This window comes from Buteo buteo, chromosome Z, assembly GCF_964188355.1.
Source record: "Buteo buteo chromosome Z, bButBut1.hap1.1, whole genome shotgun sequence".
NCBI lineage: Eukaryota > Metazoa > Chordata > Aves > Accipitriformes > Accipitridae > Buteo > Buteo buteo.
Genome location: NC_134204.1, coordinates 81075169 through 81099144, shown reverse-complemented (window position 1 = coordinate 81099144; position 23976 = coordinate 81075169). Strand labels below are relative to the sequence as shown.

Sequence of the window (23976 nt, the reverse complement as noted above, 5' to 3'; positions counted from 1 at the left end):
TTTGTTTTTCTTTTTCCTCTGAAGCGCCTTCCTAAATTAACTAACTGCTTTGGACTCCACACCTAGTCTGTGTGTCATCAGTGCTAATAAACAGGAGATCTTTGAACATCTCTCAAGGTGTTTAGAGTACTGCAGTATATTTTACAAAGACCACAAACAACTAATTAGATCTATTACCTAAAATAAAAAAGGCATTTGTTTATTAAATCTGGTTTTGCAGAAGATTTTCTAACATGCTGGGTTTTGTATTACTTGTGACCTAAAAGCGCTACAGTTAGTACATTACCGTGTTCTTCCTTGCTAGAAGTCAGGGCCAAATTACAGGCTAATTTGGAGTTCCCAAACTTTGACTCTAACAGAAGAAAGGATGAGTGGGAAGACAGTACCTTAAACACTCAGAAGGAGGAGTGAAAATTATATCACAGTATCCTTTTCACTGCTGGGCAGCTTCTTCCACCACTGTTTATATATATTTTCAATTATAGCACTGGCTATCTCCATTCAGGTGAAATTCCCAAGAAGGACTGATGGGATTTAATAGAAAAGAAATTAACCTAGAATTACAGGGTATAATGCTCATAATCCGTCTTTTGGCGTGGAGTTGAGCCGGGAAGTTAAGGGTAAGCCTTTGACCAGATGTCTACTGTTCTCCCACTAGATCCTTACAGTAAGCCTCCAGCTTAGACAGAGAAAAGTATCAAGATGCTGCTGTACCAAAGCTATCACTATTTCATCAGTGTAGTGCATAATACACAGCTTATACGTCTCTGAAGACTCCAAAGGAAGAAAAGGACAAAGGAGGAGAGGATGTAATTTGGAAAATAAAAGGAAAACATATACTGAGAAAGGAATGGATGCTGTTTTGTCAGGACACAAAGCAAGGTGGCTGAAGCAAATACAAAACCAGGAAGGATCTTGCCTACTGAAAGAATAAGCAAAGATTGTTTTGTTTGTTTTGCTATTTTTTGTATCTTTATTTAATTTCAAAAGCTCTATTACCGATTATCTCTCTCTTCAGGACTTGGTAAGCTGGCTGAAAAGATATGCATTTTGGTTTTGTACTACAGGAATAAACTCCCATCACATGGAATCTCTTACTCACAAGGGATTTTTTTTTCTCTCCTCTTGTTTCCCAAGGCATCTTTGAGATGGTTATCAATAAATAACAGACAGTAACTGGCTAAACAGTCTGTTACCTACTTTTCCTTTCATCAGTTGGTGAAAAATCTGCACAAACTACATACAGGAGTGCCAGCAAAAGAAAATACCACTTGTTTCACTGAGACAGAAGCATACTGCTAAATATAGATTTTGCAGAACTCTTGGTTTCTGAGTTCATAGGACTCATTTCCACTGCTTCTCAGTGGCTCTTTCTCCTCCCCCACATCATTGTCTTTCATCTGTGCAAAATAGGCAGGAGAAGCTTTGCATTCATAGTGCCTATCAAGAGATTTCAGGTGGATCAACATATGAAGAGCATAGGCAAGAACCAGCAGCAGAATCAGAGACATAACCAATCCCATAAGTATTGCTGGAGAGAAAAGGGATGCACAGTCCTTTGCATAGGCAAAATGTCCTTCTTGAATGTTAAAACCTTGAATCTACAAAGAGAATAAAAGAGCTCATATTAAATAAAGTATTTGCTGTCTTGGTTACAAACAACTTCATGAATTTGCTCCTGATGCCAGTAAGAATTTTTTAATTTAATATCTGCTTACTGCAAAATTGTAACTATCAGTGCTAGCTGGAGTTAACACTCCGAGTTTATCCAGGTCAGTCTTCTAGAAACCGCCATTTATTCTAATCCCCTGCACTCTGCTGGCCAAAGGATTTGCAGTTGTGTTTTAAAGAAAATCTTCTATGATCACTCTTGATAGTCCAGTCATATTTAATCGTAAGTGTGGTACCTTTCAAATTAACAGTGTATTTCCAGTATCATTTGTTGAGAATCTCCAGAGTCTCTGGTTCAAATTGCATAAACTTCAACACGACAAACAAGGAAATATTCTCAATTGCCTATCCTAATACTAGATTTTTCTCACCAGATCCAAGTGTGCAGTATATGGCAGCAAATCAGCTAAACTACATGAAGTTGCATTCCACTATGGCCAATACCCATAAGTTTTACCTGTGGCTTCAGTTCTGACATGGAGTTTACCACACTGGCATTGAGGGAATTGACTGTCTGCTTCACTAGATCACTCCATGAGCATTTATCACATGGTGAGAAAAGGGGGACTAACTTTTGCCTCAATCCCCTTTTTCAGCTCTTCAACCCCTATGACCTAGGTATCTTAAAACAAGACATCCTAGTCCAGTCATCTTAGGCTTCTTTATTGTCAAATGCAGAAAAATAGGCACTTTCAGAAGATGATTAATCTCATCCTAAAATAAGGACTTAAGATGAGTCAGAGGAATTATCCACTGGCTTTAGAGGCAGACTGGGGTGACTATAATTAGGGCACAAGGTTAAAATTACTAAGCATCAAAAGTTAAGGGAGATGACTCCCATACTTGGTGACTGATGCTGTTATTGATGCTGGGTTTGAGACCCCAGCTCAGAGAGATATAACACTGAAAGTTAAATTCACTCCCAACTCTAAAGGGAAAGACAGGCAAGATACTACAGAAAATCTACACAGCCCTTCATTTGCTTTGAAAGGAAGATAAGTATAATAATTGAAGTCTTCATTTCTATTCAATTTCTATTTCAAGTTCCATGGAGATCCTGTAAACTGTACATGGAAGGTCATTATACTTTCTTGGCAGTGAAATGCAAAATTTCCAATCAGTCTACCTGTGGGATCCATTTGGCTTAATTCCATGACATTACCTGGAAATCAATAAAAGTGACTTCCCAAAGCTTTGAAAGATCATTTGCAGAGCTGGGTATGAGGAGTGCATCATATCTCTGCAAGCTGCTCACATGTTCACAGTGGTAGGAGTAACTTGCCGGTGCATATATTCTGGTTGCATTAAACGTTGCTTGTATGGAGTGGTTGTAAAGAAGTTGCAGTCTGTGTAAACTGAACCAGTTCTGAACAGACAGCTGGTAATAGCTGGTTGTTAATAGGAATCTGAAAATATTGTACGGGAAGAAAGATGAGTAAGAAAACAAGTCTAACTAAGAGTTGTAACTATTAAATTCACATGTTGAACATCTTAGAAGACACACTGGTATTACCAGAGTTTCACCCATTTATATCAGTGTGAGCTCTAGCTCCTTCTATTGAGTCTGGAAAGTGATTTGAGTTTCTTCATTGTTGCAGCTGAAGGAGTTTGCTGCTCTCCCACACAGTGAGAGGAAATGTGAGGGATTTTTCCTAAATGAATGAGAAAAATCTAAGTGCAACATTGGTATTGTACATCCATCCAAGATATGGAAAACTATTTATCAAGAAATGTTGTTTTCTTTGATTGCAAGAAGCAAACATAAAGTAGGTCACAATCTGATGCCTCAAGAGCCCTCACTATCAGTTCTTGTGGCAAAATTCCCAGACAAAAGTGTAGCTAATTAGCAAGGTTTAGCAAAAATCTCAGACATGGGAAGATTCTATTCAAAAGAGATGACCCGAACTTTTCTTGTTAACAGAAAAGTCAACGTAGAAGAAGAATTGCCTTAATAAAGCAAGGCAGGTATTGTTTGTAAAATGACAGACCTATTAAATGCAGGTGTCTTGCTTATACAACCAACAGTTCTACCACATTATTTTTGCTTACATATATTCTCCCAAAACAAATTGCACAACCAACTGCATAACAATGGATATTAACATGTAATATTTTATCATCTTTATCTTTTATTTAAACATCTAGTATTTTCTTTATCACATTAACTTACCTAATTACAAGTCCCTTTAGATTGCCAATGTCACCAAACTTCAGAGAAAGCCTAGGTCAAAAAGGAAGTAACATCAAGCTAGATAAAAACTTCAGAAATCTTAAGAGAAAAAAGCAGCACAAAAGATTAAGCACAGATATACATGAAGACTTTTTCTCAGTATATCTTTGAAGTCAGTAGAAAAAAAACCTGAAAGGATTAAATCTTCCTCCAGTGAAATCCAGTAGTTCAGCTGTTAATGTGATCAAGGCCTAGACTATCCAGAAAGAACAGAACTGCATGCTCAACTTTCAACACACTTCAATCCCACTGCTTCCAACATAGGTTGACAATTAGGTTAATTCAATCTGTGTTCTCCTTCTCAAGCCATGATATCTTAGTCAGGAATCACTTCTGAATGTCATTAGAAATTGTAAACAGCCACATTATTCTCATCTATTTAGATACCAGAGCATAACAAATGCAGATGACATTTGAGTTCAAACTCCACACATCTGCATCATCAGAGCAATATAAATGCACTGACTGTGAGTAGCTCTACAAAGCTTATCTGCGGCAAGCATGGACACTTGGAGTTTACTAAAGTGTAAGGCAGCAGGTTAATTGTAAACTAATGCATACTCTACCATCCTTCTACCACCTCTGGAATTAATGCATTGTAGCACTGCATGATTGAGTGGCATACATTTTTTTGGCTTAACAATAATATTTTGCCTCTTAAAACCTGCATAATAGATTCTCAGTGTTGACATAACATTTTCAGACTAAGTTAGAGACAAAATATGGTGAAACCATGCAGCACCTGAAAGACTTCCGAACCTAAAGCTGAAGAAAAAACAGCTAGCCTTATGATTTCATATGAGGTCTAGACTTCTTGTACCTTGACTAACACTGGTCCCATAAGCAAGGACACTGAATCTAGCCTATCCCTTGCTTTATTACAAAGGGAAATGATAGATAGTTGAGGTTTAGACACAGGCAAATATGCCATTCAGTTCAGTGGCCTGATCCAGAAGTTGGTGCATAAAAAACCCTGCAGGTTGGATTATTATATTTGTCTAGCAAATGCATATGTGTTTGGTGTCAAATATTTTTTCCTGGCTCCAGCTACTTTGTGTTGGCCTAAGCCAAAACAGAGTATTGTCTTAATAAAGAAGGCTGGAGAAGGGAGAAGTTTAAGGGACTCTTCTGGGGTGAGAAAAACTGGGTAATGCATCATGTGAGCACTCAGCCATCAACTGGCATAATCTAGGTCAGTCCTTAAACCTGGGATTACACAGCAACATTCAAGCCAGTTTTTCCCTTTCTTCTCTGCTACAGTCAAATGCAGGTTGACTGAAAGTCTAACCCAAGACTTGCATTTGGCAACTACACTGAGTCTAATCCTGACTCATGAGCCCAGATTAACCATTTTCCTATCCACAGAGCATGATTTCTACATATAGGGACTTCGATCAGTACTTAGATGCTGTCGGTGGCAATGAATGGATAATTGAAACATACAGTTTCTCCTGACTTGACACTTGCAGTCTAGCAGAGATGCCACAGATCTGCTCATGCAGTCTGACAAATCCCTCCTAGCAAGAGCTCAGAATAAGCCAGGCCTTTCTTGGTTAGGATTCTGGAGCACATTCAAAGGGCAGGAGTCAGTGGGACTAGTATTTCTCAGTGTAACCCAAATAAGCAAAGTATAGAACATGCAAGAAAGCATAACCATGGGGGAGGGGTAGCGTTTTTTCCTCTCTCTCCACAGAACAGAGGAGAAAAGGCTCAGTAGCCACAATATATGTCTTGAGCCCAGCAAAAAAAGCCAGCCTCCGCTTCAAACTAAGCATGAAGGTCCTGCCTGCCTTTACCTGTGTCCATAGTTCAAGGCTACTCAGAAAACCGTGGGAGAAACAAAGACAAAGGTCAGAAGACATGGCAGATAAGATGGCACTGCACCGATCAAACCTCAGGTATGGTGAAACACTGATAAAAAGGTATGTCAAGGGTATGCTGTAGAGCAGTTCTGCTTCCCGACTCTTCCTGCAGCTTTTTAAGTGAATAATGTGTTCTATAAATTCCCAAATATCTTCCAACAGAATGCATCAAGCAGAATATATAGCCCTGTGGTGTGTTGACCCCAGCCAGCCACTAAGACCCATCCAGCCACTCACTCACTCTGACCCCCCCACCCCACAGCAGGACAAGGGAGAGAATAGGAAGAGCAAAAGAGAGAGAACTCATGGGTCAAGATAGTGTTTAATAAGTGAAGAGGGGAAAAAAAAGACCAAAGTTTTGCAAGGGCAATCACTGACCATCTCCCACGAGAAGACCGATGCCCAGTGAATCTCTGAGCAACAGCCACCCTGGAAGACACAACCCCTACCCACTTCTTCCTCTACCCTAGTTTTTATTGCTGAGCATGACATTATATGTCAGGGAATATAACTTTGGCCAACTCGAGTCAGCTGTCCAGGCACTGTCCCCTTCCAGCTTCTTGCCAACCTCAACCTACTCACTGTGGGGGCAGAGTGACAAACAGATAAAGCCTGGACACTGTGCAAGCATTGCTCACCAAGAGCCAAAACACTGGTGTGTTATCAACACTCTTTTCACCACAGACCCAAAACACAAGAGAATTATCTCCCCCAGCCAGAGCCAGGACAACTAATTTCTTAGAACTCTCAATTTACAGAATGAAGGATCCACTACTGTAACCAGACTGTAGAGGTACCTGTGACAGATAGGTAGGCAGAGTAGCCTGCTCAAACCTAACAGTCTCCAAACAGCAGCTCCAGTAGGAGTCTGCAGTCCACCACTGCACTTTCTGATTTTTCAAGCCTTATGAAAAACTGTAAAACTACACTTTGTATTTTGAAATCGTTACTTTTGCATGAGTACATTTTCCATAAGGTTACAATCATTGCTAATAAGACTAAGATTATTTCTGAATTGCAGACCAGAAGAGAAGAAGGAATGTTTGTTTAGTTATTACTTTTTATTTTCAAAATAATATTATTCCATTCTCTTCTTCTGCCTGTCAAATCATAGTGCTGGATTAGCTCACATGCTGATGTTGTAAAATTCAGACTGTCTTGCTGAATACTATATCACAGGCAGAAAACCTGGCTTCTTTTTCAATTATACTTTCAGTTTTCTTGTAACCTTACTGAAATTTCTGTGCACCTTGGATTATCTTTCACAGATGTATAATCAGAAAGAGTTAACACCTACTTTTTGTGGAAACGTCTTTAGATATACAGGTGAAATGTTGTATAGGACCTAACTGAAACTGCTGGTTTTGGTCATGTTATTTTTATTGTTGTGTGTCATTACAGATTTAAACACAGTTTATGGGGTAGACTCAGTGCCCATGTTCAGCACATGCCCTGTTAGGTATCCACCGCCTAATTTTTAGACTCTTGACTACCAGAGTGGAAATCAATGACCTGGTATTAGACATGAAGCCAGTCAGCATGGAGGGAGAGAAGTGGTCAGGTACATGACAAAGGAAATAAAAAAACCTACATGCCTTTCTAGTATAGCCATGGGATTGAAGGATTTTGGATCCAGTTAGGTTAATGTATAGCTCTTACTCAGGTTCAGCAAGAGCAAAGCTGCTAAATCCTGTTCACGCTGAAGAAATTCATGACAGACTGGGATGTAGAGTTCAGGTTCTCGGAGACTCTTCAGGTCACATGCAAACCTGTAGCGAATTTGCTCTTTGGCTTCAGCAACTCACAGATCACATCCTGGGACTTGGGGCTACCTAACTCTGTTTCTAAATACACATCTGCATCTTGTACCAATGGTTTACATTACTGCTGGCACACATCCTGTGAAGGGATAAGTAGTGATGCACAGCTAGCTCCTAAGCCCCTATATTCAGCATAGGATCCACTACTCAATCTCCCAAGTGGCTATGTAAAACATCTCGAGGCTAAAAAGATCAACAGCTTCAGCCTCATAGGCAGTAAGAGCAAAACTGGCTGGCCACAAGGATTGACTACACTACTGCAAGAGATGAAGACAGCTATGTACATCTATGTGCCCCATGAAAGACTGGTCTGTAAGTATATAATCCATGCTACCCTGCTGCCTGCAATATCAGGACATTATAGGAAGGAGCTTGCCCCTGGGGCACTTACACCATATAATACAAGTTCTGTTTCCTTCAGTAAGTATTTACTAGACTTGTTATCTGGTACTAGTTCCCTTGGCAGAGTACAATGCCACCTTACATTGCACTGTCTTCACTGCAGTTTGAATCTCCAACATCCACTGTTGCATGGACACCAAATGTCTTCTCCGTCAAATCCAGCTGCGTGTGGTTTTCCAACTTAATCATGATCCTCTTGGCCCAGAAGAGAATGCAGGGGATGCCATTAACTGTGACATTGAGAGGGCTGTAGTGGCTGTGGGTGAACGGCCTCCAGGATGCTCTTTCCCACTGTCCTTTCCTGCTGAAGTTGTAGCTGACAACCTGATTGACCACATAAAAGATCAGTATCAGAAGATGCGTATTTCAGGAGTTACTCTCCATCCCACCAGAATAAATGAGGCCAGCACTTTGGAGGGCATCTGTGAAGCCAGTTCTCAGCTGCAGCAGTACTGAACTGAGGAAGCAGAGAAATCTCTGGCTAACCCTTCCCACCATGGGAATGGCATCATACAGACCTCTAGCTCCAGAACAACTGGCCAGAGAGCCAATATAAGTTGTACTTACTCTACTAGGGTAGTATCACTGGGGCAAACCACATTCTCAGCATGCTCCCATCTCACCTCAGCACCCTGTGGAGCTGCCCAATACAGAAAGCTGAAGCAGTGCTAGAATCACAAGGTGCTCACCTCAGCAGAATAGTCTCCAGGACACTGTAAGAATTACTTCAACACACTAAAGAGGACTCAGCTGGGGCCAGGGACACAGCCTACCATGCTGAAAGCACACTAGGCAGCTGTCCAGGTGAAAGAAATGTCCAAGTCTACATCTACCTGCAGATAGTTTGGCTCCTGATGGCTTTAAAATCAGGAAAATGCCTGCTGCAGAACACGATGGCTAAAGTATGGATCCCTGCCTTTACAAAATCAGTCGCTGGCAAGATTAAAACCCAGGGACTGTAGCTTCCATGCCATCTGTAGACATTAGAAAAATGCTATCCCTTTGAAGCCAAATTTCATAGCAAATGGAGGACAATTTGGCTGTCAGGCAATATAATTTGAGACAGTGAGTTAGAGCTCAGGACTTCAAAATTTAACTGTAATTTCCATATTTCAGACTAAAATTACCAGACATCAGCTCTTTTCCATCTACACATATGTTCTATCTCAATATGATAACATATACAATGTCTGCATGGCTGTTTTGCATGTGATATGATTAAGCAAGTTCAAAACACATACAAACAAGAGAGGTATTCTGAATCCCAGAGACAAACAGCATCTTACCAGGCTCCAGAAGGGACATGGTTAAGCCCAAAGCTTTGTCTTGGCTTAAAGAGAGATTTCTTTTTGCTGTTCAGATTAGTGAATCACGTCTCCCAGCTCAGACCGTGCAAGACCCCTTTTGATACTTGACCTTACATATGGCACAAGACTGCTTTAGGATTAAAATTAGTAAGTACTCACAGCAACAAGCTGAAAGCAAGGTAAGATCATGGTCAGAAAACAGTATGCAACAGCCAGCAAGAAACATTGACCATGACTGTCATTTGTATAAATGATAAGGCTGTCTTCTTGGAAGTACAGACGAGAGAGATTTAATAAACAGATTAGTTACATTAGATTACATCACTTGCATGGTTTTTGGTAAGCAAGTCTTTTATGCTCAGTTTTTGACAAGACCTATGGGCTGGACTCAGGAAAAACTCCCACTAAATTTAAACAATCAGCAGTTTTGCTTCAGCTATTCTTTTAGTATCAAGTGATATAAGCAAAATATTGGCCGCAGCAGTCAAATGGCATTGTATGGAATATGGATGATAGGGTTTGATTCTTTCAGTAAGACCCTGTGCCCAAACCCACTGTGAGTCAACACCAGCAACAGCAACTGAAGTCTCACCTCACTTCTCAGAAAAGCAGAAGTTATCTTGTACAGCGGGTAGTGAATCAGTACCACATCACAGTGATTTAGACAGTTTTGTTGGCTATGTCTTATAAACAATGTACTATTTAATTCAATAATGCAAATTAAGAGATCTAAATGTGCTATGAAAAAACTTTACAGATCCAGTCCTTCAAACATCACCTGTGCAACTGCTACTTGACTTACATTAAATTTTGGCTTCACACCACCATCATAACGTCGACCTGCAGAAGAAAGTGTGTTATTAGTCTACAAAGAAAACATCCAATCATTTATAAAAGCATAATCTTGCATGTTCTTATGCAAACAATAATTATCCCTGCATGAAATGTTTATTTCAGAATACCTGATTTTGCTTTGTAAAGTATTTGGCTTGGTGCAAATATTGCGTTCAATACATGCATTTTCTAGTTTATTTTATCTTACTCATACAACAAGGTTCCTCTTCTTTTCATTAAACATCTTGCCACCCTTACTGGGAAGAATTCCAGTGCCCCAAAATGACCGCATTCCACCTATACATATATTTAATCATCCCAAACACACTTAGCAAAAGCTTCTTCTTTCTTCATACAGCAAACTCTATTGTCAAAGGGTGTGTGTTGAATTGCATGGCAAAAGCATGTTAACTATGGGTGGGAATTTCTTTTCCTGAACTGGCCAGAGATGGGAAGCTGTGACAAATAACCTCACGGCCCAACTGCTTGCCAGGGAGAGTGGAGTTTCACAGGTGACAGATCATTTCATGGACACTCTCACAGCTCCATCCTTCAAACATTTAGCTCTGTTTTCATTTGGTTAAAAAAAAAAAAAAAAAAGAGCGAATACTTCCTTCTTCCACATTCTCACTGTATCCCAGAGTCAGTCAGTAAATGATTAACCAGGCAAATCTTTTAAAGGGTATTTGTTAAAGAGGGATATATTTTAACAAAATACTTGACAGAAGAGTCACTAATGCCAACAGAAGCAACATCTGGGAATGAAGATCTTTTACAGCCGCACTAACAGAGGCAGTATCCAGGCATTCAGGCCACTGAAAAAAAAAAAAAGCCTTACCATTTTTTTGCAGAGAATCTTGATCTGAAAATGCAGGTGAACTAGAAGAGAGGAGAAAATATTTACTGTACAGCATCTGGATTTAAAGTGTGCAGCAAGTTTACTGGGAAGAACTCCTGCTCCTGCTTTGTTCAATAAAACATTCAAAATGTAACTCAGATCCTTGGCTGGTTAATGTCACAGGAACACAGCAAATTAATCCCAAAGCCAGTGTACTCAGATTAAATATGCCTTTTCAGAGATGCCTCAGGTGGATCAGCCCCGCCAGGCATTCCCATATCCTTACCCTATTGACTAAAAGCTTCATTACCACTCTTGTCCCTTTCCATGGGACATCACTTTTGGGTTAGAGACTGAACCAGTTCCAGCCCACAAGCAGAGGAGCACAAGGATAGTGCTGCACTGTCCTCAGTCCCCAGTGAGGATCAGAAGCAACACATTGAATTCCTCCAGGACAGAGCAAATGCACTGGGCTAGTATGCCTTAAATCCAGATTTACGGCCGTCTAAAGACAGCTCCTGAATTGTTCCAAGCAACGCCAAATCCCATGGAAGTCAGCTGCAAGGTAGGGCGCAAGTGAAGCACATTTCAAGTGACAACTACCAGGCTCAAGGAACTTTCAGCCTTTGATTTTCTTCTTTGGTATAATTTAGAGATAAGTCTTCAGCTGGTGTAAGTATGATCTGCTTTCCTGAACTAGAGAATCAAGCCCAGTAGATTCACATACATCACCAAAAGACCTACAAGATCAAAATCCAAGAAACCAGGCTCTCCCTTAAGACCAGACTCTACTCCTTGAGTCACAGGAAGACCTTCCTGCCCCCTCCACACCACAGCAGCTTCCCTGAGACCTGCAGCCCCTACACTGGATTGATCTACTGATCTGATGACACGTGTCTGCTTCTCAAGTCCACCATCAGCATTCCCTAGCAGGTGAACACAGGGGCACTCCCGCACTCACAGCTGAGTATCGTCCCATGGAGACTCTGTACACCCTGCCCTACTTCTGCCCACACAGTGCCTTCCAGGCCACAAGCGAAGGTGGGGACGGACCTGCCCCACAGCCACTTCATGTGGAAATACACTTCCAACTTCTTTTCTTGCCTTGTTTCTTGCTGCCTTTCCAACCCACCATAGAAGCAAAATACTTAAAAAGATATACACAAAGATCAGCATATAAGGACTAGGAATAAAAGCAGTTTTCAGTATCTATGTGCAAATAGAACCATAAGGTATTTGAACTGCAGAGTCAAGCCCTGGCCTCACTGCGGAGCCCTTGAACAGCTGGCTGAACCCACTCCCCAGTGGACTCCCTGGGCAGGGGGATCTTGTTACCCACTAGCATGTACTGCAGGAGTGATCCCAACCTAATTTCCATCATGGCATCCTTAATGGCAGATGTGAGTCCGAACAATGTAGCGCCACCGAAGGAGAAACGTGGGATGGCTTAGAGCCTGCCCTGCTTGCTGCCATGCCCTTGCAGCTCTGGCAGTCAGGGAGTTTGATCACACTGAACCTGGCTTGCCTGAAACCCGTGCAATGTTACCAGCTTCAGCAAAGCCCAGATTTCACGTACAATGTCTTGTTTACACTCGAGGTTCAGGAGGGCAGCAGGCTCTTTCTTCTGATCAGTGTCTCTCCAGCGAGAACGTCCTTTCGCAGGCATACTCTGTGCTGCCACAAACAGATCTCTTGTGTACCCTTGCAAACTGCTCAAACCCAGAAGGCAAAACAGACAAAAGTGAAGTGGAGTCTGTGTTCCAGCTTGTCGCTTTGCTGCCAAACACCAGGTCTGATGAGTAGGTTTGCTCCAGACCATCAGGCAGGCTGCTCAGTCCCTTCAGCAACCAGGGCAATACAGCAGAAGACAGTCGAGAGAAAACATAACACAGCACAAAAAGACAGCTAGGCTCTGCAGCACCGCAGCAGTGAGTGATCTGAGCTGAAAGAACCTTAAAAAGATCTTACATTCAAAAAAGTTCAATGTAGGTACCACCGTTTAAAATCAGTCTGGCAGCTTTATTCACATATAGTGGGACCAACTCTCTCCTCAGTTGTAGCTGTTAAATCCCAGTGACTTCAAGGAGGCTGTGCACTTTCAAAGTGGGTCCCACGTTCTCCCACTGCCCTTTGGGTGCCAGGGTTAGTGCTGGGCTGAGGTCTCCAAGCCACTCAAAGGTCCCATGCCAACAGCAAGCAGCCTTCAGAGATGGGTGGAAATAATCCTCATTTTGACAGATAGGTAACAAAAGACATAGCTAAAGTGGACCAAACCTTGTTTTCTTTTCCAGGCACAACTCTCTCTTAGGTCGTTTAACGATTAGGACATGGGTTTTGTGATTTGATGCAGCCTTATTTTTCTCTTCTAGTCTTCCTTCATAACAGATTGTGCCTTCAGGCTGGAAAAGGCAATTTGGGGTCATTTTTTCATGATAATAGCTACAAAATTGAGGCACACCAGAAGGAAATTAATGTAATTTATTTAGTTATACTAACTTCAGTTATATTTAGTTGTACCTATACATATTTAGTTATGTTTAGTTCCACTTTTAGCTCCTCCCTATATACATAATCAAAAGCTCATAGCCCACTACACCAGTTTGGAAAGCACCAGGCTGTAGTGTGCAGACTAAAATACTGGGATGAGAGGAGACTAGTGTAAAATTGTGCAATTCATTTCATTCCCTCACTGGATTTGAAAGGTTTTTATGCTGTTCTGGGAAGAGGAAGGGTTATTTTTTCTTCATGATTGTCAATTAAAAAAAATAAAAATCATTACTTAGCTTCCCATCTGGGATAAGGCTAATACCATGGTCATGCCAATTAAATCACCTTGAGGAATGCTAATTGATAGGTAACATCAAGCCTTGAGGAGAGCATACAATGAATATAAGAGGCATAACTCATTGTGAATGCCCCTGTGGGACTACGTCCTGACCAGAACAGTCATAACTGGCCTGCACGCAGCCCACAGGCACACATTGGGAGCTCATGACGATGCAGTTTGACCCCTCTACATCACATATAAAAGCACAGCAATGCGCAGCCATGCTGCTCCAAAAGAGATGTCAAGTTTCTCTTTTCAGCATGAAGATACTCAAATATAGATGAATGTGCACAGCTAATGAAATATTCATGCTTTGATGAGGAATGCAGTGGAGAGAATGACCCAGGAACCACTGCTAAGTACCACAGTATGACAAGTACTGATGATCAGCCACATGGCAGGCACACCAGGAAGGCAGGCGGAGGCATGCAAGTGAAGTAACTGCTCCTAGGTACTCCTGTTGGTTACTCTGTTTATTAGCAGTGCCGGCTGCCTCCTTTCCTCCTGCACCATGCATGCAGCCCTGTTAGAGAAAGGCAAGGGAAATCGATCATGGCAAGGCTTGCAGTCTTTGCTCTTTCTTACTGAAGCCACATCACGATGGCACAGTCAGTCAATCAGTGGCATAAGGGAAGGATCGCCTCCCGGTTTCTGAGCAAGCACAAGTTGATGTTGATGTTATCGGGTTTGTCAGCTGCCTTTGATACTCATAACCCCGAGGTGTCACAGAAGTGTGTGAACTGTGACAGGAATGGGTGGCCTTCAATAGCCATCCTGCTGTCAAATCAGCAGCCTTTCCAATCAAAGGCAATCTGGAGAATTCACAGGCGATCTCTGGCAGAGAGGCCCTTTTGCTCTCAGCTGGAGCATGTTTCATAGAATAAAAACATGGAAAGAAAAAATGGGAAAATAGTAACATATTAAAAATATGTATTCCCTTCTGTATATAAACATGTTCATTGCATGTATGAGAGACAGGAAACTAGCTAGCACTAGAGCCTTCTTTTCCACTGCCTGCAAAACTATCAGCAAACAGTGGCTAGACCTGCAAATCAGTGACAGCAAATCATTTCTAGCAAACTGAATTAGAGACTAGACTTTTATCTTTTTTTTTAAGCCACTCTACCCTAAAACTTCAAATTCAGTTGCACACATGGTATATGTTTTGATGACTAATATTTTTCCTTACCGATTTGTAAATAACTAGCCCAGATACACCCAGACATGTATGTTGTATGTTGAATTTACCATACCAAGTATGTCAGGAACCCACACAAAATTGGATTAGCCCTAATACAAAGCACTGGGACGACTAATCACTATGTAAAACCCAATTAAATAAGATTATAAGTATAAAGAAGTGTAAATTCCTTCTTATCAGATGACATTATCCATCTACATAAGATAACCAAGTCTGGCTTGTTTGTCTGAAAAAGCTCATATAGACTCCAGCCCTTGAAGACTTTCACGTGAGCAGTCTTTTTTCCACTCAAACGAGCCACATGAATAAGCCTGGCACTCAACAGTGAATGAGTGTAGAGGCCATAGAGAGTTTTCATACCATCAGGTTAAAGGAAGACATATTCACACTGTCTTTTACTCTTCATACTGCTGCTCTGACAAACTGCATCAGATGGCAAAAATGTACTCTGCTGCAGTATTGCAATTACTCCAGAATTACCGCTTTGTCGTAGTTTAACCCCAGCCAGCAACCAAGCACCACGCAGCCACTCACTCACCCCCCCCAGTGGGATGTGGGGGGAGAATCAGAAGAGTAAAAGTGAGAAAACTCATGGGCTGGGATAAAGACGGTTTAATAGGTAAAGCAAAAGCCACGCATGCAAACGCAAAGCAAAACAAGATGTTCATTCACCACTTCCCATCAGCAGGCAGGTGTTCAGCCATCTCCAGGAAAGCAGGGATCCATCACGCCTAACAGTTACTTGGGAAGACAAACACCGTCACTCCAAACATCCCCCCCATCCTTCTTCCTCCCCCAGCTGTATATGCTGACCATGACATCATATGGTCTGTAATACCCCTTTGGTCAGTTGGTGTCAGCTGTCCTGGCTGTGTGCCTTCCCAATTTCTTGTGCAACCCCAGCCTACTCGCTGGTGGGGTGGGGTGGGGTGAGAGGCAGAAAAGGCCTGGACTCTGTGCTAGCACTGATCAGCAATAATGAAAATATCCCTGAATTATCAACACTGTTTTCAGCACAAATCCAAAATGTAGCCCCATACTAGCTACTATAAAGAAAATAAACTCTATCCCAGTCAAAACCAGCACACACTCTAATACTAATATTGTCCACCTGCAGACTACCTCCCCCTGGCTGCTGAACTAGTTTCAATTAATTTGTGAAGCATTTAATTGGAAAATAACACATGGACATTCAAACGAACTAAAAACAAAGTTATGATGAAAGGTGATGAATGCTTGCTGAGACCCTGGTAGTAATGAACTGGTTGTAGTCCTAGGGATATTGTTCATAAGTAATTTCAATTAAGTTATTAAAATTATAAATGTGTAAGCCTGGGAGCCCAGATTCAGGGCAAAAGCCAGTTCCTTCTAAGAAACATCCTAACAAAAAATGTTATTAAATTTGAAATGTATCTATTTAAGTTCTATCATTAAGAAATATCTACAAAGCCCATGACTCCTATAGTTTTTAAATTTTAAGTATTCTGTGTCATATTTTGGTAGCCTCATGTGTGATGTGACACAGGGAGACAGATTTACATAATTATTTTACAGTGTACTGAGTACTGGGATTTGATCTGCACTTTAATTGATGTCTGATAAGAACTGTATCAGAACTGCAAGATACTCAAGCTTTCATTTTTAATATTAAAAAAGAAACTGAGCTCATAGAACTTCCAGCAGATTACCACTGTGCAGGCATGATCCCACCTCCACTGAATGCAAAGGCAAAATCCCCATTCAATTCACTGGCATCAGGATCACAACTTCATTTCTTTAAATATTTACTGTAATAAAGTTCATGTAATGCTTCACTGCCTGCTCTCTCTCAGATTTTGATCTGATTGCAGAAAAGTGCAATTTTACTAAAAAGCCACCATTGAATCTGAAAACTGGCAGAGGAGAACAGCAAGTAAGCTATTTAAATGAAAACATATTGTAGTATTTATCGGTAACTGACTACCAGATCTCTTAATACAAGCTTAAGCAAATCACCACATGTCCTTCTTGCCTTAAATGCACAGATTTTACTGCCAGCTGTAACCTTCATCAGCATATTTGATCTGTGTGTTTTTAGTGACTTTGGGGCATGATTCAACTAATACAATTTAGGCTGTTTACACTTTTGTAATGCTTGGCTCTAGAAAGTCCTCTCTTTCCCTTGCTATCATTTGGGCTTCCTATTTACATTTCATTAGAGAATGAAATGGCACTATAAACAATGATAAATCCAAATCTCTAGTAATTTCATAAGTTTAATACTTCTTTGCAATATTGAATTCATGCTTCAAACATTTATGCTACACAAGTAGAATATTTTAGCACCTATGTTTCTAGTAGTTTTCACATCCTTGCTGTTATTCTATTTAGAACTCTGTTTTTACACAGACCAGGGAAAATCAGTGTGAGAGTCATTAAAATGTAATGAAACGTAAGACAGATGCCCATTTCTAGAATTGTTTATAAAATCCTTCTAAAGTTACATTTTTAATGCACTGTATGCTTCAAAATAATTCATTTCTGTATTAGCCCCAGCTGTTTTCAAACCTGAAAAGAAAATTAAAACCATGTCCTGACATCCTAAACTGCAATTGAACTCACTTCCACACAGCACAGATGACCCAACTACAACATTTAAAACACACACTGAACTCCACCAACAGAGTTTGTGGATACACACTCAGCTACTGACCTGCCATCCACTGTCGCAATCATTTGCTCCACAGACACTACGAATCCCACATACAAAAAAAGCAGCAGGAACCTAAGCACAGCGTTTCTTTCCATTGAGAAGAGAGCCAGTCCCTCCACAACCAGCACATCTGCTCCTCTGGTCCAGTGGGCAGCCGGGCACCCGCGCTCTGCCTGGCAGTGTGACGGGCAGCAGATCCGGCCAATCGGGGTGGGGATTTGCCACTCCATCACTGCACCGGTACCCACGGGAGAAATTCTTCGTGTGCTCAGATTTATTCTGACGGTGGACACCTACCGCTGGCGCACTCCAGCTTCCCTGTGAATTAAAGATCACACATTCTGGCGAAATTGTACCAGGATGTGAGCTGTTTGCTAAGGAAAAAAGAAAGAAAATCCGATGGTCTCTCCAGGCTCCAAAATCACACTGAGGAGCATTTCTTATCTGTACTCAACCCTAACCTTAAAGAAAGGTGGAGGTGCTGTTTCCAAACAGCTCTGAAATTTCTCCTTCCGTATGATAACCAGAGAAAGAATTACATGTATTTTGAAGTCTTACAATACCTTCAGAGTAATAGTATTATCCCCATTTGACAGATGTGAAAGCAGACATAGCAAGCTTAGAAGTCAAGTATTTGGAAGGGGTTTCCTTTCTTCAGCACTAATTTAGTTTGTGCATGTCTAACTTTCCAGCTCAATTGTTTTTATCCTTACAGATAACTCTAAGCAAGTTGTTAAGTGCCCACAGAAACAGTGCCTCTGTTTCCAGACTGTCAGACCAAGACACCAAGGTGCATAGACATCACTGTGAATGCGGCACGTTGCTTCTGGGATGGGTCATTCTCAAAAGATACGTGGGTCACAGGCACTGCAGACCCTCTGTCCTCATCAGCCTTCTCAAAATATATGTCAGCTGTGCTCCTGATGGCAAAGAAGAGGGCAAGGCACATGAGCTGACTCCTTAAACCCCATGACCCCGTTCTCCACACATTGCTCACTGTCTGCAGCTTGCATTCAAAGGGTCTACACAGGACCAGGAAAGCTGAAATCAAGATACTTACTGGTGGACCAGGTGCAACAACAGTGCTCTGCAGCACGCTCATGTGCAGTCTGGCCACCTTCATGAACACAGCCATGGATCTGTGACCAGCCTGGAGGGAATGCTGGGGCCTAGGCAGAAGTGGGTTCTTGGAACCCACCTTCAGCGTGGGCAGCTCACCCTCAAAAGGAAGCTCAGACCAGCACCTAGCTGACTTTTCATCACGCTGCACCCTTCTCCACCTAAATAGCAGACAGCAAGTAATCACAACCTGCTCCTGCTAACAGCTATGTGTACTCGTGTATGTATATACCTATCTATGTACATGCATAGCCCACACCCACCCACTGCTTTCTTGCTCAGCAGCTGACATCAGCTAGCTGCTGATGTGATCACACAGTTAAGACCTACTTCACTGATTAAGAGCTCCTGTCTGTTGCATTCCAGATGTAAGATAAAGATAGGGGCTTTAGCATCATAACTATTAAAAAGGATTTACCATCTTAATTCATTTCTCCTTCAGTGATACAGAGAGTATTTGCTAATCTTAAAAATCTCTCAACAGCTTGTCCTCAGTAGTACTGCTTCTATCCAATTTAAGGAGGAATCTAGATACTTATGTGAGAATCCCAGCTTAAAAAAAGAGATAAGGGAACCTAGTGATAAACAAGTACCCATTGAAAATAATCTTGAAATTTTCTGTGAAGCACCAGAAATGTATGATGCTAAACTTAGAATAATTACACCAGTACAGAGACATGGCTCAGCTGAAAATTTTAAGCAGCCCTAGGAAGAGGCAGAAGTGTCACACAGTCTTCTAAAAAATGTGAAGCCACTAATGTCACTAGCCTGTTAAATGTTTCAGTACTCCTGACCCATAGCACCTCCTAAATAACTGGGGGGGGGGGGGGGGGGGGGAGACACAGAGAGGCTTTCTGATGGTGCCTTAAGATTTCATCCACGTACTGCTAGTTTCTAAGTGTTCTTCATCAGCACAGGAGCAAAAGCTAAGAAATAAACACGCTGAAATACAAACCAGTATGGCACGAATTAACAAGTCATGTGTCCTTTGAGGACACAGAAAGGGAGAGAACGTAGTATAAACCGTGGCAGGCCACAGTTAAAGTCAGTACAGGCTGAATCCAAGCTAATGTCCTGTGGTCCATTCTGTGACAACAGAATGTATCTTTAACTTTACTTCCAGCCTGCGTGTTTCCATGGTGCTATCAATTTCTAGCAGGAACCTGCCTTCTTAGACCACCATTTCACATAGTCAAAGAGGGGAAACATACATGTCAATTTGCCCAGAAACAAAGCGGGGTTTGCAGACAACAAAGAAAACATGCAACCAAGCAAACAATCAGAGACTGATAGGTTAGCCAGCCTGTATTGCTGGCATCCCACACATCCCCAAATGTGTCACCACAGTCCAGCAAACCCCCTGTCAAACCGGATGATTACATAAATGTTGATGGAGACCCCGAGATGACAGCTGTTCTGCCTGATGCTGCAATGATTATACACACACTGAGTTTGTATGCAATGAATGAGACTGCAGACATAATTTTAAACATGGATAATTTATCTCTTTGGCCAGCACCTCCTCAGACAATGGCACAATCTGTTTTCAACACAGTTTATAGTTACCTTCAGGTGACATGTCAGGTCGCCAGGAACTGAGCTCCTTTCTAAAATAGCATGTCCCAACCGAAGTATGAGGTATCAGTCACTGTACAACGTACTAGCATGTAATGTATCGTTACTATTGTTTTACTTTGAGACACGCATTGTTTCTCTGGTTCCGATACATTCACAATGTACTGACAATGCAACAGAAGCACGGACAGAAAATTGGCCTCAATATATAGAAAAAGCTTGTCTCAGTTCCAACAAAATCCTCTCTCTGGGCAACCAATTTGCCTGCAGGCCTTTCAGGCTTCATCTCCACCACGCAAGCTGGGATGATGCAAAAATTAATCCTGTTACGACTCTCTTTCCTGCCTCCCTTCTACTCCTTCCACCCTTCCTAACAATCCCCAAAGATGCCATCCTGTCCTGAGAAATCTCCATACAGATTCCAGGCCCTGCCACAGCTGGTCTGGATGGAAACCGGATCAAGAATGAAGCTTCCGATTCTTGGTCGACCTTCGGGGGAGGGAGGGAACCACACACACACAAAAAAACAAAGCAAACCACAAAAAAGCTCAGTCTGCGTTACAAGGTAGTTCTACCAGTGTGGAAGGAGGTCCCAACACTTGTCTGCCTCCACTCCCCTGAGAATGTAAGTAGCAGCCAGAGGGTCTGGACTGTTGTACACCCATCAGTGTTTCCTAAAGCAGCTGCCGTTCAAGTGAGAGAAGGCCACAGCCTCTGATGTACCACACAAGGCAGTCAAAGCCCTAATTCTCCCTCCTCTTCGTTCTTCTCGCTGCTGGAAGAGGCGCATGAGGAAACACTGAGAGCACCTCACACCACCAGGAACCTGCGGGGGGGTTGGACGGCAGCGGCCGCTTCAGGCGGCAAAACCGGCCCAAAATGGCGGCGGCGCGGGGGACGACGGGAGCTGTAGTTCCCGATCCGCCCCGGGCGGAGCGGGGCTGCCGGCCGCCGGGCCGGGCAACCGGGGCTTGGGCGGCCGCCGGGCCGGGCAACCGGGGCTTGGGCGGCGGGGAGCGAGGGACCGGCTGCGGAGGGGTCGGTCCCTGAGGGCCTCCCGTTGAGGCTTTGGCTTTACAGCTCTGCGGGACGTCAGAAATCAGATTTCGCAGGGAACACTGGAGATCAGATTATACCGGGAGTTTTAAGATAAATTGTGGGATTTCGGGTGGATTTATCTGCTCGGCCAACTGAAACATTTAATTTTAGAAGCGCTTATGTAACAGTGCTGGCGTTCTCCAAAGGAAACAACCCGCTTCCACCCAGCTGCCAACAGTCCTCCCGGGCGGCTGTTTCCAGCAGAGTTACTAATTTGGGATAGTTCACGGCAAAAACACCTCGCCAGGGAGAGGAAAGACCCCACGAGAGCAAGGCCTTGCGGTCATCTTCGCGAGCTTCAGGGACAGGGACACATCCATGCCTGGCACGTTGAGTGCCGGGGGCTGGCAGGGACTGACCGGGGGGCTGCCCCATGCGAGGAAACTGCTGCTCGGTGGCTGGGTTGCTCCCCTGTCAAACAGACCCGCGGAAGCCAAGCAGCCCAACTCTCCCATCCGGCAAAGCGTTAGCATCCAGCTGATCCAGAACGGCGGGAGGGTAGCGGCCCTCACTCCCAACGGCGGTTGCCTGAACTTCATCGGGGTAGAATAACCTGCACCCAAAACCAATAAAGTTAACTGACCCAGCGTAACCGCTCAGGAATAGTAATGTTCCTCAACCAACGCTTTGGGGAGCGTAGAGCTACTGTGTTCTGCTGGTTAGTGCACACAGACTGTGGAATCGTTGAGCTCAGATTTTCCAACTTGAGGCTATTTCAACACACTTCGGGTGCAGCTACTCTGCTGTCCATACAGCTGTAAACTTACCAAAGCAAGTGCTGGTTGTTAGCCTTGCTTGACTTTATTCTTATTTGTTACTGCAATTAAATCATACAGTTGTTTTTAACAGTCTGGTTACTGCCAAATTCTAGGAAAATGACAAAGTTCTGCTTGCTGGTTTTGGTCGGAAGGGTCACCCTGCTGGCAACATCCATGGAGTTCAAGGCTGTCAAAGTAGCCAATGTTTCCCTGTTGACCTTGTACAAGAGCAAGAAGGAGAGACCGAGATCCTAAGTTCCTTTTGTGCAAGCTAGAGTACTAATAAACATTTTAACCTGATAATTTTTGTATGCCTTTCTGTGTCATTATAAATGTTTTGCATATACAAATATATCTTCTGCGTGTTATTAAACACTGGATGAGGTGTCTGAGTGAACATTTTTGCAATGGATAACACTAACCAAACAAGCCCCTTCTCTTTGGTTTTGGATCAAACGAACAACACTAATTTTGAAGAACATGGTGAAATGAAGAAAAACTGTCATAACAGAAGTGTCCCAAAGTCCTACTAAAGTTTAAAAAGAAACAGCAAAACGTGCAGTAGGATCATCTCATCTCTTTCCTAGATCTTAATGTATTTGTGCACCAAATGCCATAGTGTTTCAGTATATTCACTTTATTTATTCAGCAGTTTCCTTCCTAGTCAGCTTTTAAGTATTCCTAATATTCTTAAGATTGTAAAGCAAAGCTGTAGCATTTTTACAAGATTAACTTCCCTGTTCTTAAAATCAACAAATAGCAATTGCGTTCTCCATGCTGGAATTGTGTCTTCTAAAGAGCTGCTTTATGCAACAGTCACGTTTGCTCCTGAAACTGCTGCTGGGCTTTCTGGTTTTTGTTTGTTGGGTTTTTAATTATTTTTTTTATTATTTAATGTTTTTTGATTGTTTATTCTATCCAGATTGAATGTATAAACAGCCCTGCATAAACACAGAGAGTATGTATTTCGTATTTGAGCTGTAAACACAGGCTGTGTTAGTAAAGATACATTTACATCTAATTACTGTGACCCTTCCCAGTAATTCCAGAAAGGGAAGTGGATGTTCATGACTTTCTCTTTCAGGGAGAGTGGACCGCTTCAATGAGACAGCTATGCCTGTTCAGTTGGCATCTGCAGATTGCTAATTTGCCAGTATGGACCAACAGCGGCTTTCAAAATTAGTAAATGCTTGTATCTGTTACCAGCTTTTACTCCGGTGTAGACCCACTGGAAGACTTGGGGGCAATGCAGTTTTTCTCATCAGAAGCACGAAATCCTGGCTCAGCTACCATCAGGGCTCCCTGCTATCTCCCTCGCCCCCCTGAACACACCCCGCGGCAGACTCCGCTTTTGCTCGCCTTGCCTGAGGCCTAGCAGGCGCCTGCCGCATACGTCCCCCGAGGAGCCGAGGGGCTCCGTGAGCCCCAGGAACGCTGTGGGAGAAGGAAGAGGCCTGCCAAGCTGCAGCCGAGGCCGCCCCACGACCAGGCGGGGCGATGCCACCGTGCCCTCCTCGCTTTTACGACTGCTCCGTACCTGCCCCCCGCCGTCCTTCGCACCTCGCCCTTTCCTCAGAGAAGCTGAAGCGCCCTTCCGCTGCCTCCCCTCGGGGGGGGGCGGCCGCACTCCCTGCCTGCCTGCCTGCCTGCCTGCCCCCCTCCCTAGCGGGGTCGCTAACTCCCGGAGAAACCGCACTAAACCAAGTTAAAACCAGGGGCGCGTCGCCGCCGCTGCCCGCCGA

The 23976-nt window shown here is 42.9% G+C and overlaps 1 protein-coding gene across 2 annotated transcripts; it reads right to left on the bottom strand.

Moving 5' to 3' along the window:
- Positions 1-996: 996 nt before the first annotated feature.
- LOC142027218 (V-type proton ATPase subunit S1-like protein) lies at positions 997-23976 on the bottom strand. Of its 2 annotated transcripts, XM_075020950.1 has the most exons (7): positions 17685-17779; positions 10965-11005; positions 10071-10132; positions 8068-8309; positions 3842-3892; positions 2834-3077; positions 997-1601 (listed from the first exon to the last, which is right to left on the bottom strand). In XM_075020950.1, exons 1-7 carry the CDS (start codon positions 17777-17779, stop codon positions 1299-1301), a joined length of 1038 nt encoding a protein of 345 aa, XP_074877051.1. In that variant the 3' UTR covers positions 997-1298. The 2 variants fall into 2 exon arrangements, 1 of the variants encoding a protein (XP_074877051.1); XR_012649045.1 differs by lacking the exons at positions 997-1601; positions 2834-3077; positions 3842-3892; positions 17685-17779 and adding an exon at positions 23772-23976 and having other exon boundaries at positions 8194-8309; positions 10095-10132.